The 14,922-nt window shown below is 48.8% G+C and overlaps 1 protein-coding gene across 4 annotated transcripts in view; it reads left to right on the top strand.

The window, feature by feature from the left end:
- Nucleotides 1-14,540, top strand: part of LOC115207403 (platelet-derived growth factor subunit A) — a 34,505-nt gene extending 19,965 nt beyond the window's left edge. For 3 of the 4 annotated variants that reach the window (XR_003881005.1, XR_003881008.1, XR_003881011.1), the window contains 3 exons: nt 9,698-9,824; nt 10,375-10,506; nt 12,006-14,540. Coding sequence is in view for 1 of the 4 variants with exons in the window: in XM_029774474.1 (XP_029630334.1) it covers nt 9,698-9,824; nt 12,006-12,019 (141 nt within the window). In the remaining 3 variants the exon portion in view is untranslated. The remainder of the gene's footprint in view (nt 1-9,697; nt 9,825-10,374; nt 10,507-12,005) is intronic. The other variant, XM_029774474.1, reaches the window with a different exon arrangement.
- The last annotated feature ends 382 nt before the right edge of the window (nt 14,541-14,922 follow it).

The following is a 14,922-nucleotide window of genomic DNA, read 5'->3' as shown; positions in this document are numbered from 1 at the left end:
CCCAGTTCTGGTCTGTTTGATGTTAGTTACCTACATGTTGCATGTGTTCTGTGACTCTTCCTGCTTTAAAGGGTGTCAAGGCCCATTCTGTTTGCTGTGCTTATCAGTGTCCTAGAGCCCAGCCCTGCTGGGGAACACAACACTACACTACACCACTACACTCCTCACCACTACATGTTGGATCTTCATTTGATCACCGTGTTGTTGCAGGATTTATCCTGCACAGCAGGAAATGCAAACGTATAGTGTATTAGAGGTTTAAAAAGGCTTCTAAAGTTTATAATTTCTACTTTAAAATGTCAGACTTGATTTGCCTTAACTGAAAATCTATCAGCCTCTACAAAAATGTCAATTTATTATAATCCACACAATAATTCACATTTCCTGTTGCTGCAGGATAATTTTCCTGCTTTGAGAAACTGGTCAAATTAAGATCCAACATCTGTACCTACTCTCTCTATTGGATAGACTAAACTAAAATCTGTAGCATTTTTATTCCAGTTTGCTTAAAAACCCCATCAACATTTCAGTCCACGGGACATTCATCAGAATGGTAGAAAACATGAAAAGATAAAGACAAGGTAATATGGGGTGTTTTCTCTGTCATCCCATACTTGTGCCCTCAGGGCCTCTACAGAGTAGTGATTACCTGTCAGACCACTGTCAGGCCCAACACTTCATATAAACACCACTCTTACCTAGCTCTAATTACCATTGATGACAAAGGAGAGCATTCCCTCTTCACCTCCATCTCGTTACCTCTCTCTATTTTGTTCTTTCTGTCTGTCTCCATCTCCTTCCCTCCCTTCCTCTCTTTCTGTCTGCCTTTTCTGTCTCTTTCTCTCTCTCGCTCTCTCTTTCTCTCGCTCTCTCTCTCACTCTCTCTTTCGCTCTGTCGCTCTCTCTCTCTCTGTCGCTCTGTTGCTCTCTCTCACTCTCAATTCAAAGGGCTTTATTGGCATGGGAAACATATGTTTACATTGCCAAAGCAAGTGAAATAGACAAGAAACAAAAGTGAAATAAACAATCTCTCTCTCTCTCTACCTCTATATCCGTCCCTCTACCCCCCCCCTCTCCCTCTACCCCCCCCCTCTCCCTCTACCCCCCCCCCCCTCTCCCTCTACCCCCCCCCCCTCTCCCTCTACCACCTTGTTTACATTTTCCAGTCTATACTTTTTTATAATTTTCACCTCCCTTTCTGGGAGAGTGTTTTACTCTTCATTTCTGGTTTCTGGCAAAGAGTGGTTTCCAATTTCCACTACTATCAGTAGGAGTACTCTTAGTTTAGATTGAGTCACAGCAAAAGTAATGAAAAGCATCTTGTGCGAGGTGGTACGGTGTGTGTGTTCTGGTGTGAGGACATGCGAAGGAGCAGGAAAGGAATGAAGGAGAAATGACATCTCTTATTGGACGCTTTGATGTTGGATATTTGATGATGGTCATACCTGGTGTCAGGAGGAAGGAGAGGCAGACAGTCTACGGTCGAGACGATCCCCACATACACATTTGGTGACACACTGGGAGCTGTGAGAGAGAGAGAGGGAGAGAGAGACTGGTGTGAAGAAATAAAGTGCTTTTTCTCAGCCCTCCCATTGGTTTCCATTGGCATTCCTGCCATATGATAAATGCTCTTCTTGTTTCCTTTCTTCATCCCACACCCCTAATCACCCCTTATAACCCCCCATCCACCCCTAATCCCTCCTCAGCACCCCTTATAACCCCCCATCCACCCCTAATCCCTCCTCAGCACCCCTTATAACCCCCCATCCGCCCCTAATCCCCCCTCAGCACCCCTTATAACCCCCCATCCGCCCCTAATCCCCCCTCAGCACCCCTTATAACCCCCCATCCACCCCTAATCCCTCCTCAGCACCCCTTATAACCCCCCATCCGCCCCTAATCCCCCCTCAGCACCCCTTATAACCCCCCATCCACCCCTAATCCCTCCTCAGCACCCCTTATAACCCCCCATCCGCCCCTAATCCCCCCTCAGCACCCCTTATAACCCCCCATCCACCCCTAATCCCCCCTCAGCACCCCTTATAACCCCCCATCCGCCCCTAATCCCCCCTCAGCACCCCTTATAACCCCCATCCACCCCTAATCCCCCCTCAGCACCCCTTATAACCCCCCATCCGCCCCTAATCCCCCCTCAGCACCCCTTATAACCCCCCATCTACCCATCAATCCCCCCTCAGCACTCCTTATAACCCCCATCTACCCACAATCCTCCTCTTCTCAGAGTTGAAAGCGTTGGGGGATTTGCTGTCTGTCTGTCTGTTCATCACTTTCAAAGCCCTGGTCATTGAGTTCCTCATGAGGATCACCCTTTATGGAGGAGGGAATCTATTCCTTTTTCCATTAAAACCAGACTGTCAGACAGATAGATAGAGAGACAGCCCCCTCTGCCTTCTCTGTCCCTTATACCCCCCTTGTAGCTCACAATGAGCAGGGTTAGAAGGGGGTTGCAGGTTTTCCTCTGTATGTCTGGTGTCTGTGTGTCTGGTGTCTGGTGTTGGGACTCGGCCACTTAATTTATCCTGCGACAGATGAATTGCGTATCCCCCACTCTCCCCTCCTCCTTCACCCCTCCCTTCTTACTCTCCCCCCTCCTCCCCCATCTTATTTATTTTCCTTTATTGCGACGTTGTTCCCATTCCTAACTACCCGTGGTGCACATCCACATCCAAGCCTTGTTTTCCTTGGACCGCTGAGCCGAAACTTTCCTTTCCACGCTCCGGCACTCCCATCGGGGGAAATCCCAATTAACCCAGCCAGGACAATCGGCTTCAGAGCTGGGAGAGGCTGGGATAGAGACTGGGATAGAGACTGGGATAAAGACTGGGATAGAGACTGGAGAGAGAGACTGGAGAGAGACTGGAGAGAGAGACTGGGATAAAGACTGGGATAAAGACTGGAGAGATAGACTGGAGAGATAGACTGGAGAGAGAGACTGGGATAAAGACTGGGATAAAGACTGGAGAGATAGACTGGAGAGATAGACTGGAGAGAGAGACTGGAGAGAGAGACTGGAGAGAGAGACTGGGATAGAGACTGGGATAGAGACTGGGATAGAGACTGGGATAGAGACTGGGATAGAGACTGGGAGAGAGACTGGAGAGAGACTGGGATAGAGACTGGGATAGAGACTGGGATAAAGACTGGAATAGAGACTGGAATGGAGACTGGAGAGAAACTGGGATAGAGACTGGGATAGAGACTGGAATGGAGACTGGAGAGAAACTGGGATAGAGACTGGGATAGAGACTGGAATGGAGACTGGAATGGAGACTGGGATAGAGACTGGGATAGAGACTGGGATAAAGACTGGAATAGAGACTGGAATGGAGCCTGGAGAGAAACTGGGATAGAGACTGGGATAGAGACTGGGATAGAGACTGGGATAGAGACTGGGAGAGAGACTGGGATAAAGACTGGGATAGAGACTGGGATAGAGACTGGAATAGAGACTGGAATGGAGACTGGAGAGAAACTGGGATAGAGACTGGGATAGAGACTGGAATAGAGACTGGGATAGAGACTGGAATGGAGACTGGAGAGAAACTGGGATAGAGACTGGGATAGAGACTGGAATAGAGACTGGGATAGAGGCTGGGATAGAGACTGGGATAGAGACTGGGAGAGAGACTGGAGAGAGACTGGGAGAGAGACTGGGAGAGAGACTGGGATAGAGACTGGAGAGAGACTGGAGAGAAACTGGGATAGAGACTGGGATAGAGACTGGGATAGAGACTGGGAGAGAGACTGGGATAGAGACTGGGATAGAGACTGAGATAGAGACTGGAGAGAAACTGGGATAGAGACTGGGATAGAGACTGGAATAGAGACTGGGATAGAGACTGGGATAGAGACTGGAATAGAGACTGGGATAGAGACTGGGATAGAGACTGGGATAGAGACTGGAATAGATACTGGAGAGAGACTGGAGAGAAACTGGGATAGAGACTGGGATAGAGACTGGAATAGAGACTGGGATAGAGGCTGGGATAGAGACTGGGATAGAGACTGGGAGAGAGACTGGAGAGAGACTGGGAGAGAGACTGGAATAGAGACTGGGATAGAGACTGGGATAGAGTCTGGGATAGAGACTGGAGAGAGACTGGAGAGAAACTGGGATAGAGACTGGGATAGAGACTGGGATAGAGACTGGGATAAAGTCGGGAGAGAGAATGGAATGGAGACTGGGATAGAGACTGGGATAGAGACTGGGAGAGAGACTGGAGAGACACTGGGAGAGAGACTGGAATAGAGACTGAGATAGAGACTGGGATAGAGACTGGGATAGAGACTGGAGAGAGACTGGAGAGAAACTGGGATAGAGACTGGGATAGAGACTGGGATAGAGACTGGGATAGAGACTGGAGAGAGACTGGAATAGAGACTGGGATAGAGACTGGGATAGAGACTGGGATAGAGACTGGAGAGAGAGACTGGGATAGAGACTGGGAGAGAGACTGGGAGAGAGACTGGGATAGAGACTGGGATAGAGACTGGAGAGAGACTGGAGAGAAACTGGGATAGAGACTGGGATAGAGACTGGGATAGAGACTGGGAGAGAGACTGGGATAGAGACTGGGATAGAGACTGAGATAGAGACTGGAGAGAAACTGGGATAGAGACTGGGATAGAGACTGGAATAGAGACTGGGATAGAGACTGGAATAGAGACTGGGATAGAGACTGGGATAGAGACTGGGATAGAGACTGGGATAGATACTGGAGAGAGACTGGAGAGAAACTGGGATAGAGACTGGGAGAGAGACTGGAATAGAGACTGGGATAGAGACTGGGATAGAGACTGGGAGAGAGACTGGAATAGAGACTGGGATAGAGACTGGAGAGAAACTGGGATAGAGACTGGGATAGAGACTGGGATAGAGACTGGGATAAAGACTGGAGAGAGACTGGGAGAGAGACTGGGAGAGAGATTAGGAGAGACTGGGAGAGAGACTAGGAGAGGGACATCAGGAAAGACTGGAAAAGGCTGGAAGAGAGCTGAAGGGACCAGGAGAGACTGGGAGAGACTGGGAGAGAGACCAGGAAGAGACCTACCTTTTCCCTTCTTTCCCAGAGCTCACTGCATAAACCCTTTAAACCCTCCGTTGCTCTGTCTCTCTGGCCGGATCGGATATCATTCCATAAACTGACCGGGATTCTTTCCCAGGCCCGGCTTCTGACAGAGTTTAGAGGTTGATGATTTATATATAGAGTGTGTGGGGCCCCTTCGGTTGCACCACGGGGTCTTCTATGGTGTGTCTAGCTGCTGTGATGGTGGGCTCTGAGACGGGACTTGAGTGGGTTCAATGAAAGGAAGATTGAATTAACTATGAATGTCAATATTTCTGGGGAGTCAGAGAGTGTCATGACAGGACACAGACAGGCTGACATGGTGACAGGGACACAGACAGGCTGACATGGTGACAGGGACACAGACAGGCTGACATGGTGACAGGGACACAGGCTGACATGGTGGCAGGGACACAGACAGGCTGACATGGTGACAGGGACACAGACAGGCTGACATGGTGACAGGGACACAGGCATGCTGACATGGTGACAGGGACACAGACACAGACAGACTGACATGGTGACAGGGACACAGGCTGACATGGTGACAGGACACAGACAGGCTGACATGGTGACAGGGACACAGACAGGCTGACATGGTGACAGGGACACAGACATGCTGACATGGTGACAGGGACACAGACACAGACAGACTGACATGGTGGCAGGGACACAGGCATGCTGACATGGTGACAGGGACACAGACACAGACAGACTGACATGGTGACAGGGACACAGGCTGACATGGTGACAGGGACACAGGCTGACATGGTGACAGGACACAGACAGGCTGACATGGCGACAGGGACACAGAAAGGCTGACATGGTGACAGGGACACAGACAGGCTGACATGGTGACAGGGACACAGACAGGCTGACATGGTGGCAGGGACACAGACAGGCTGACATGGTGACAGGGACACAGACAGGCTGACATGGTGGCAGGGACACAGACAGGCTGACATGGTGACAGGGACACAGACAGGCTGACATGGTGGCAGGGACACAGACATGCTGACATGGTGACAGGGACACAGACATGCTGACATGGTGGCAGGGACACAGACAGGCTGACATGGTGGCAGGGACACAGACAGGCTGACATGGTGACAGGGACACAGACAGGCTGACATGGTGACAGGGACACAGACAGGCTGACATGGTGACAGGACACAGACATGCTGACATGGTGACAGGACACAGACAGGCTGACATGGTGACAGGGACACAGACAGGCTGACATGGTGACAGGGACACAGACAGGCTGACATGGTGGCAGGGACACAGACAGGCTGACATGGTGACAGGGACACAGACAGGCTGACATGGTGACAGGGACACAGACATGCTGACATGGTGACAGGGACACAGACAGGCTGACATGGTGACAGGGACACAGACAGGCTGACATGGTGGCATGGACACAGACATGCTGACATGGTGACAGGGACACAGACAGGCTGACATGGTGACAGGGACACAGACAGGCTGACATGGTGACAGGGACACAGACAGGCTGACATGGTGGCAGGGACACAGACAGGCTGACATGGTGACAGGGACACAGACAGGCTGACATGGTGACAGGGACACAGACAGGCTGACATGGTGACAGGGACACAGACAGGTTGACATGGTGGCAGGGACACAGACAGGTTGACATGGTGGCAGGGACACAGACAGGCTGACATGGTGACAGGGACACAGACAGGCTGACATGGTGGCAGGGACACAGACAGGCTGACATGGTGACAGGGACACAGACAGGCTGACATGGTGGCAGGGACACAGACATGCTGACATGGTGACAGGGACACAGACAGGCTGACATGGTGGCAGGGACACAGACAGGCTGACATGGTGGCAGGGACACAGACGGGCTGACATGGTGACAGGGACACAGACAGGCTGACATGGTGACAGGGACACAGACAGGCTGACATGGTGACAGGACACAGACAGGCTGACATGGTGACAGGACACAGACAGGCTGACATGGTGAAGGGAGAGAATGACAAGGAGGAGATGAGAAGTGTAGAGGAAGACAGTGACTAAGCAAGAGAACGCTTGCTGTTGACAAAGTGGGAAGAGCAGAGGGAGGGTACATAACTTCATTGGTGGAGACATGTTGAAAAGCAGCCACACACTCAGAGGGAAGGGTTTAGGTGCTGTTCTGCTCTGTGTGTCCTTAACCCTGCTGTGTTGAGTAACAGGCCTACTGCTGGCCTCTCTGTCACACACACACCGCTTTATCCCCTTGTCCATGTGTTTGTTTGTGCAACTGTGTGTGCGTGCATCATTTGTCATTAGGCTCCGCCACAGTAGTAACTGTCAGGCACCGCTGACTCTCCCTGTTTCTGATTGGCCGACCCCTGACCCCCTAGACATTCTGGTAACCAACGGCAGCGGAGCCGGGCACAGAGACAGCTGCAGCCCCTGTGTGCGTACAGCTCTGATTCCCCTGTCACACACACTGGCTAGTGACAAGGAGTGGGATTCCGTTTGGCTTGTTTTGCTCAGGAAACACTATCGATTAATCAGGCCTATATTAGTCACCAGTGTCCTTGAGGATTAAACAGAACTAGACTAGAGTTTAATAGGTTACGTATGAATGAGACTTAATGCTACCCATGATCACGTTCAGTGTGCTGTCCCCCTCCTTTAAAGACTCCCCCCTAAACACACACAACCCACCCCAGAATGTACACAAATCTAAAACCTCCCACCTCTGCAAACTTATGTGAAGACACACAGGTTGAATGCAATCAGTTGTGCAACTCTCCCCCTCTTTCTCTCTCTTTCTCTCTCTCCCTCCTCTTTCTCTCACCCATTCCCTCCTCTCTTCCCACCGCTTCTCTCTTTTACCCATCTCCCCTCTCTCCCTCTCCCTCTCTGTCTCCACCCCTACTCAGTTTCTGCTCAGGCCCTCTCACCCTCTGCTTCAGACCGGAGATAAGAGCAAACACACACCATGATGATCGCCGTCCAGACACCATTGTCCACTGTTTACCCACGGAATACCTCTGCTACTTAACCTCCTTTTCACTCCCTCTATCCCTGTTTTCTCTCTTTCTGTCCCTCATCTTCCCCCTTTTCCTCCCTTTCTAAAAGACACTGTTTCAAAGGAAGGATGCTGAATAGTGGATGCTGTGTTCTCCCTACCCTCTTTCTTGCCACTCTGTGTCCAGTTCAGCCTACGTCTCTGTCTCACCCTGGGCTTATGTTTCCGAGACGTTACGTCATTGCAGGGCCCAAACATTACAAGGTTATGTAGTATCAGAATGGAATGGTGTATTATTTGGTCTGTGTGACTAATTCACTGGGTAGAGCTTGACTTGGCTGGAGGCCAGAATGGGATTGAGAAAGAACTCTCCTTCTCTCCCATCTGTGTGTGTGTGTGTGTGTGTGTGTGTGTGCGTGTGCGTGTGCGTGTGCGTGTGTGTGTGTGTGTGTGTGTGTGTGTGTGCGTGTGCGTGTGTGTGTGTGAGCTGTCCTGACTGCATAACAGCATTGTTCATAACACCAGAAAGCGTGAGGAGATTGTCGGTCAATATCCTGTCCCGTGCCATGACCAGGAAGAGCACAGAAGCCTGATATATTGTTTCCATGTAGCCCAGACCCAGGGTGTGTCTGTGTACCTGCCCTGGCCTTCAGATCAGAGATCAGAGAGAGGCATCACCTAACGCCATTTTACACATCCACCCAACAGCCCAACTACACCCACTTCACAGGCCCCTTGAAGTGGCTGGGTGGTGGGGAGTCAGTGTTGGGGTTGGTGGAGTTATTGAATGGAAGTTTAGGTGGAGGTCTGCGTAAGATCTGGCTGTGTGGGATAGTGTTGGGTTGGGTTAAGTGCAAGGGTTAGGCTTGGCTATAGTAAATTGGTTGAGATGAACCCATAAGCCAGCCGGTCGGGAGACCCATGGGGCGGCGCACAATTGTCCCAGCGTCGTCCGGGTTAGGGGAGGGTTTGCGACTCCTGTGGCGGGCCGGGCGCAGTGCACTCTAACACGGTTGCCAGGTGTACTGCGTTTCCTCCGTCACATTGGTGCGGCTGGCTTCCGGGTTAAGCGGCATTGTGTCAAGAAGCAGTGCGGTTGGGTTGTGTTTCGGGGGACACACGGCTCTTGACCTTCGCCTCTCCCGAGTCCGTATGGGAGTTGCTGGGATGTTTTTTTGTTGTTGTATTAAAATAATAATTGAAAAAGATTCAAAATAACATCTCTCCCCAGCCAGGGTGAACCTTCACTGGGCCTCATGGTGCATGTCACTCCCTCCTCCCTCCCTCTCGTTTGAGCCTCTGCTCAATATTGACACACCTGATCACCAGGCCATAGAACCCTGCACCAATACATCAGCCCAATGGAATGCTGCTGTCATACATCAAACAGAGGGAGATGACGGTGGCTGCGCCTCTTGGCGTTAGAGAAGGAGAAATGGAGGAGGGAGCAGGGCTTTCTCTTTCTTTCTTTTCATTCATCCATCTCTCTTGATGTTAGCCAATGGAGAAAGAGTGAAAGGTGAATGAAGGGTACACAGAAAAAGCCTAAACGAGCCTGAATGGTGTTATTGTGGTAGTGCTGTTAACGTCTCTCCCTCCCTTCGTTCAGGTGGCCAAGGTGGAGTATGTGCGGAGGAAACCCAAGCTGAAAGAGGTCTTGATCAGGTTAGAAGACCACCTGGAGTGTGTGTGCACGTCACAACATCACGTGACCGAGCACTCAGACGCAGACACAGGTAAATAATGTTAAGGTCGACTGAATTTATCACAACTTTATTGGAGCGTTTGGTTGGCTGTCTGAGTATCTGAGTCCCGCCCCATTCAGTCATTCCTTCCTACGCCTGGTTTCTTTATACTGCTAGTCTGTCTGTCTGTCTGTCTGTCTGTCTGTCTGTCTGTCTGTCTGTCTGTCTGTCTGTCTGTCTGTCTGTCTGTCTGTCTGCCTGCCTGCCTGCCTGCCTGCCTGCCTGCCTGCCTGCCTGCCTGCCTGCCTGCCTGCCTGCCTGCCTGCCTGCCTGCCTGCCTGCCTGCCTGCCTGCTGGCTCTCTAGCTTGCACTGCATGACCTCTTGAATATCACTGTTGGGAAAACAGACACGCCTGCAAGCTAGACTTCTATTGCCAAACCTGCAAGGCCCCTTGTGTGTGTCTGATAGAAAGACAGTGTCAGTGTGTGTGAGAGTGTTTGTTTGTCTGTGTGTGTGTGTGTGTGTGTGTGCATGCATGCGTGTAAAGGGTAACCCCTGTCCTTGTCCTCCTATCCTCCCTCCCCAACTTGTGTTTTCAGGCCACCATACTAGGGCTAAAGGTAGAAAAAGGAAACCTAAAAAGCTAAAGCTCAACAAGGATTTATTGGCGACATAATAAACTTGAACACATTATTCCAAAGTCCGGCCGCCGGACCCCCCGGCTCCAACAGGTAGGAGGACTTTAGCACTAGCATTGCAATCCAATCAATTACCCACCTGCTGGTCACAAGCCCAATCAGGACAGAGAAAGGTTTGCCAATCAGATCACAATCAACACCACACCCAATCAGTGCGAGGAGAGGGAGGGCTGAAATGGGCCACGCTCTGTGAATGCCGCTGCATGATTTAGTGTGATTTTTATGCCTGCCTGTGCACTGCATATCCTCTTTGTGTTGTGTTTTTATGCCTGTATGAGTTTATGAATGAGTATTTCAACCTCACCTTGTTCACCGACCAGTATTTGTCCTTCACTCCAGCTGTCTCTGTGTTTCTGTGTGTATCTGATTTCAAATACCATTCTACATGTCTCTACTTCCCATGCTCTCCTCTGTATTTCATGTCCTTTATCTTTCTCTCTCATCCTCTCTGTCGATTTGTCCTGTCTCATCTCTGTCTGTCTGTCTGTCTGTCTGTCTGTCTGTCTGTCTGTCTGTCTGTCTGTCTGTCTGTCTGTCTGTCTGTCTGTCTGTGTGTCTGTCTGTCTGTCTGTTTGTCTGTCTGTCCAATGTTCTGACTGTCTCGTCTCATCTCTGTCTGTCTGTCTGTCCAATGTTCTGACTGTCTCATCTCTGTCTGTCTGTCTGTCTGTCTGTCTGTCTGTCTGTCCAATGTTCTGACTGTCTCGTCTCATCTCTGTCTGTCTGTCTGTCCAATGTTCTGACTGTCTCGTCTCATCTCTGTCTGTCTGTCTGTCTGTCTGTCTGTCCAATGTTCTGACTGTCTCGTCTCATCTCTGTCTGTCTGTCCAATGCTCTGACTGTCTCGTCTCATCTCTGTCTGTCTGTCTGTCTGTCTGTCTGTCTGTCTGTCTGTCTGTCCAATGTTCTGACTGTCTCGTCTCATCTCTGTCTGTCTGTCTGTCTGTCTGTCTGTCTGTCTGTCTGTCTGTCTGTCTGTCTGTCTGTCTGTCTGTCTGTCTGTCTGTCTGTCTGTCTGTGCGTCTGTCTGTCTGTCTGTCTGTCTGTCTGTCTGTCTGTCTGTCTGTCCAATGTTCTGTCTGTCTGTCCGTCTGTCCAATGTTCTGTCTGTCCGTCTGTCTGTCCAATGTTCCGTCCATCGTTCCGTCCGTCGTTCCGTCCGTCCCGTCCGACTGTCCAATATTCTGTCTGTCCGTCTGCCCGTCTGTCTGTCCAATGTTCCGTCTGTCTGTCTGCCCGTCTGCCCGTCTGTCTGTCCAATGTTCCGTCTGTCTGTCTGTCCAATGTTCCGTCCGTCCCTTTCTCTTTATGACACACGTTCAAATTGAACAAAATGGGGAACGAATATCACCTTTTACCTCTAACACGTTCAAATAATATGGGGATTAATGAAATGCTAATGCTAAAGCTATTGGTAATAGTAATTATGAGGGTAATGGTAATGCTAAAGCTAATGGTAATAGTAATCATCAGGCTAAATGCTAATGAAATGCTAAATGTTAACGTCAGCTCTCTCTCTCTCTTCTCCACAGTGGACATAAGGTGAGACCCCAGCAGCATTGGACTTCAGTGTGGAGGGGCCAAAGAGAGGATGCTGCCATATTTGGACTGCTGACCTACCCCCTTCCCTGACCCCACCCCACCTACCGCCTTTTAAAAACAAAGATTACCGTAAAGAGAAAAAAAGACAAAAAGTTAATAAAATGCCAAAGGTGCTTTTTTCTATTACCGTAAAAAGTAATGCAGAAGGTCTCTGTCAAGTGCAGCAGAACCAACCAATCGAACAGTGATGCGGATGAGGATGGTGAAGCCGATAAAGAGCTGGGCAGAAAAGAGAGGAGGAGGACAAGATGGGTTGTCGTTTGTTTGGGTAAACAGGACAGTTTGACGATCACAGAGAGAGATCCAGGATGGATCATTGGATTAAGCCTTGATGGGGGATCTGTTGACTGGATCCTAAAAGGACAGAGAGAGGGACAATCAGTGGACTCTTCGGGACGTGTGGAGGCTTGCATGTTCCTAGCCGTTGGCCTAAGTGACACTTGCCTGGACAGTCAATGACTGACAGAGAGAAAAAGAGAGAGGGAGAGAGGGAAAGAGATGTTGAGAGAAGTTGTAGAGAGGTGTAGAAGGTACTGGTCGTGTTACATGTTGTTCCGGAACTCTCTGTAAACTGTAGTGGAACTTGTGAACATTCTGGAACTCATAAAATGGTTGCCCATTTTGTTTCTTTTGGATAAAGTGTTGGGAAAAGTGTTTGCAATCATCAGGACCTGTTGTTCCAAGCGGCTTCTCTGCTTCTCTCTCTCTTGGGTTTCCCTATCTGCTCCTATTGGGATTGTGCCAGTCGCCATATACACTACAGAACGATTCAGAAAGGAAGATTCATTCATTGCTACTAATAAACTATTTATACGTGTAAACGTTTTCATTTCTCTCTCCCTCCAAGACATTGTTATGTTTTCTGTGACATGTAAGAGTCATGTTCTGTCTGATCCTCTGGTAGTGAATCTTCATGTCCACATGTTCATGTAGATGTTACTCATGTTCAATGTTGTCTTATTATGTGCCAGTATATTATCTGAACAGTCTCAAGTCTAGTTGTATGGGCTGGAAATGTAAGGAAGCGTGGCGAGGAGGAGATGGGAGGACAGAGTCTGTACAAGTACAGGAAGATGCTTTATTTTTGTTAAGAAAATATATTATGCTTACTTATATTCAAGCAGGAAGTATGTTTGTTATTTCTTTGTTTGTTGTGGTTGAATGCTTTTATTTAATCCATGGAAACGATGCAGGAATGGGGGTGAGGAAATGTATAAGTCCCCAGCAATGCACCCTGTTTGGTGGTGTAGGGCAGCCTTACATCAGCAGTGCTGTACTGTATTATCTAGACAGCTGGATAGAGCTAACCTGGTCCCAGATCAGTTTGTGTTGTCCTGCAAACACATATAGTCATTGGCAAGACAGCACAAACCGATCTGAGATCAGGTTAGTGCAGAGCTGGCTGAGGAAGACTCAATCTGGGGCATCGTTGGACTGTGTCTCTTTAACCCAGTTATCTAGCCAAAAGTTACACCCAGTAACCAGAGCGTCATTATACACAACAGAACACACACGTTCAGCATGTGTGCGTGTGTGTGTGCACATAAATGTGTGTGTGAAACCACTTTTAACCCACATCAAACTCCTTTGATAAGATGGTACCCAGTCCGCCCCACCAGCACACAAGCTGTTCTTAACGAGTACAAAGTCCATCTTGAATGAGAGAGAGTTTGTGAACAAACCAACATGGATGGTTTCCTAGTTAATCAAGCAGCAGTCTTCCATTGACACGTTAACAACGATGAAGACTGTTCCACTGTTGATGAGTGAAACATCGAAAAAGAAGATACCACTGTTTATGGAGAGACTGACACCAAATCTCTAACAACACCCTATTTCCCGTAGATTGCAGTGCACTACTTTAGACCAGAGCCACTGGCCAAAATTAGTGCGCTACATAGGGAATAGGTTGTTGTTTGGCACACACTGAATCAATAGAAAGACCTGGGCACTTTTCCAAAATGTCTCAGAGTAGGAGTGCTGTTCATCTTATTCATTATGATCTAAACAGCTAAACTGATCCTAGATCAGCACTAAATGTCTCGGAGTAGGAGTGCTGTTCATCTTATTCATTATGATCTAAACAGCTAAACTGATCCTAGATCAGCACTTTATGAAGTCCTGGGTGGGAGACATGTTGAGAGAAAATTGATGACTGTATCTGCAGCTGCTTTGTGTTGTGGTAACAACATCTTCAACTGCACTATACAGACTTCCAAGGTGATTCCATTGGTGCTATATGTATAAAGGAAATCAGAAGAAGTTTCACCACCATTTTGCAATGCATTCATTTATTCCTTCATTGTCAATAGACCAGGGACCATTGCTTACAGTAACTAAAGAAACTGCAACAACACAGGCTAATAGGATTTTTTATCTGGGCCTCTATTGGATAAAAACAGCAATGATTATAATTTATATATTTATGTTTTCAATAATAAATACATTCTGCTTATCAAACTGTACACAGAATGTTTGGTCCTGTTTTTGGTCCTATAAATCAGTCCTTCCCTTGCTGAAAGAACTGACCAGGTGAAAAAGCCTACTCACTGGGCACAGACTTCAATTTAACATCTATTCCACATTGGTTCAATGTAACTTCATTGAAATGACATGGAAAAAACGTTGATTCAACCAGTGTGCCCAGTGGGTAATTATATATATATATATTTTTTATTTAACCTTTATTTAACTAGGCAACTCAGTTGAGAACAAATTCTTATTTACAACGACGGCCTACACCGGCCAAACCCGGATGACACTGGGCCAATTGTGCGCCGCCCTATGGGACTCCCAATCACGGCCAGTTGTGATACAGCCTGGATTCGAACCAGGGTGTCTGTAGTG

Source organism: Salmo trutta, chromosome 1, assembly GCF_901001165.1.
Source record: "Salmo trutta chromosome 1, fSalTru1.1, whole genome shotgun sequence".
NCBI lineage: Eukaryota > Metazoa > Chordata > Actinopteri > Salmoniformes > Salmonidae > Salmo > Salmo trutta.
The sequence above is the reverse complement of the archived record's forward strand: the minus strand, read 5'-3'. Positions and strand labels throughout refer to the sequence as shown.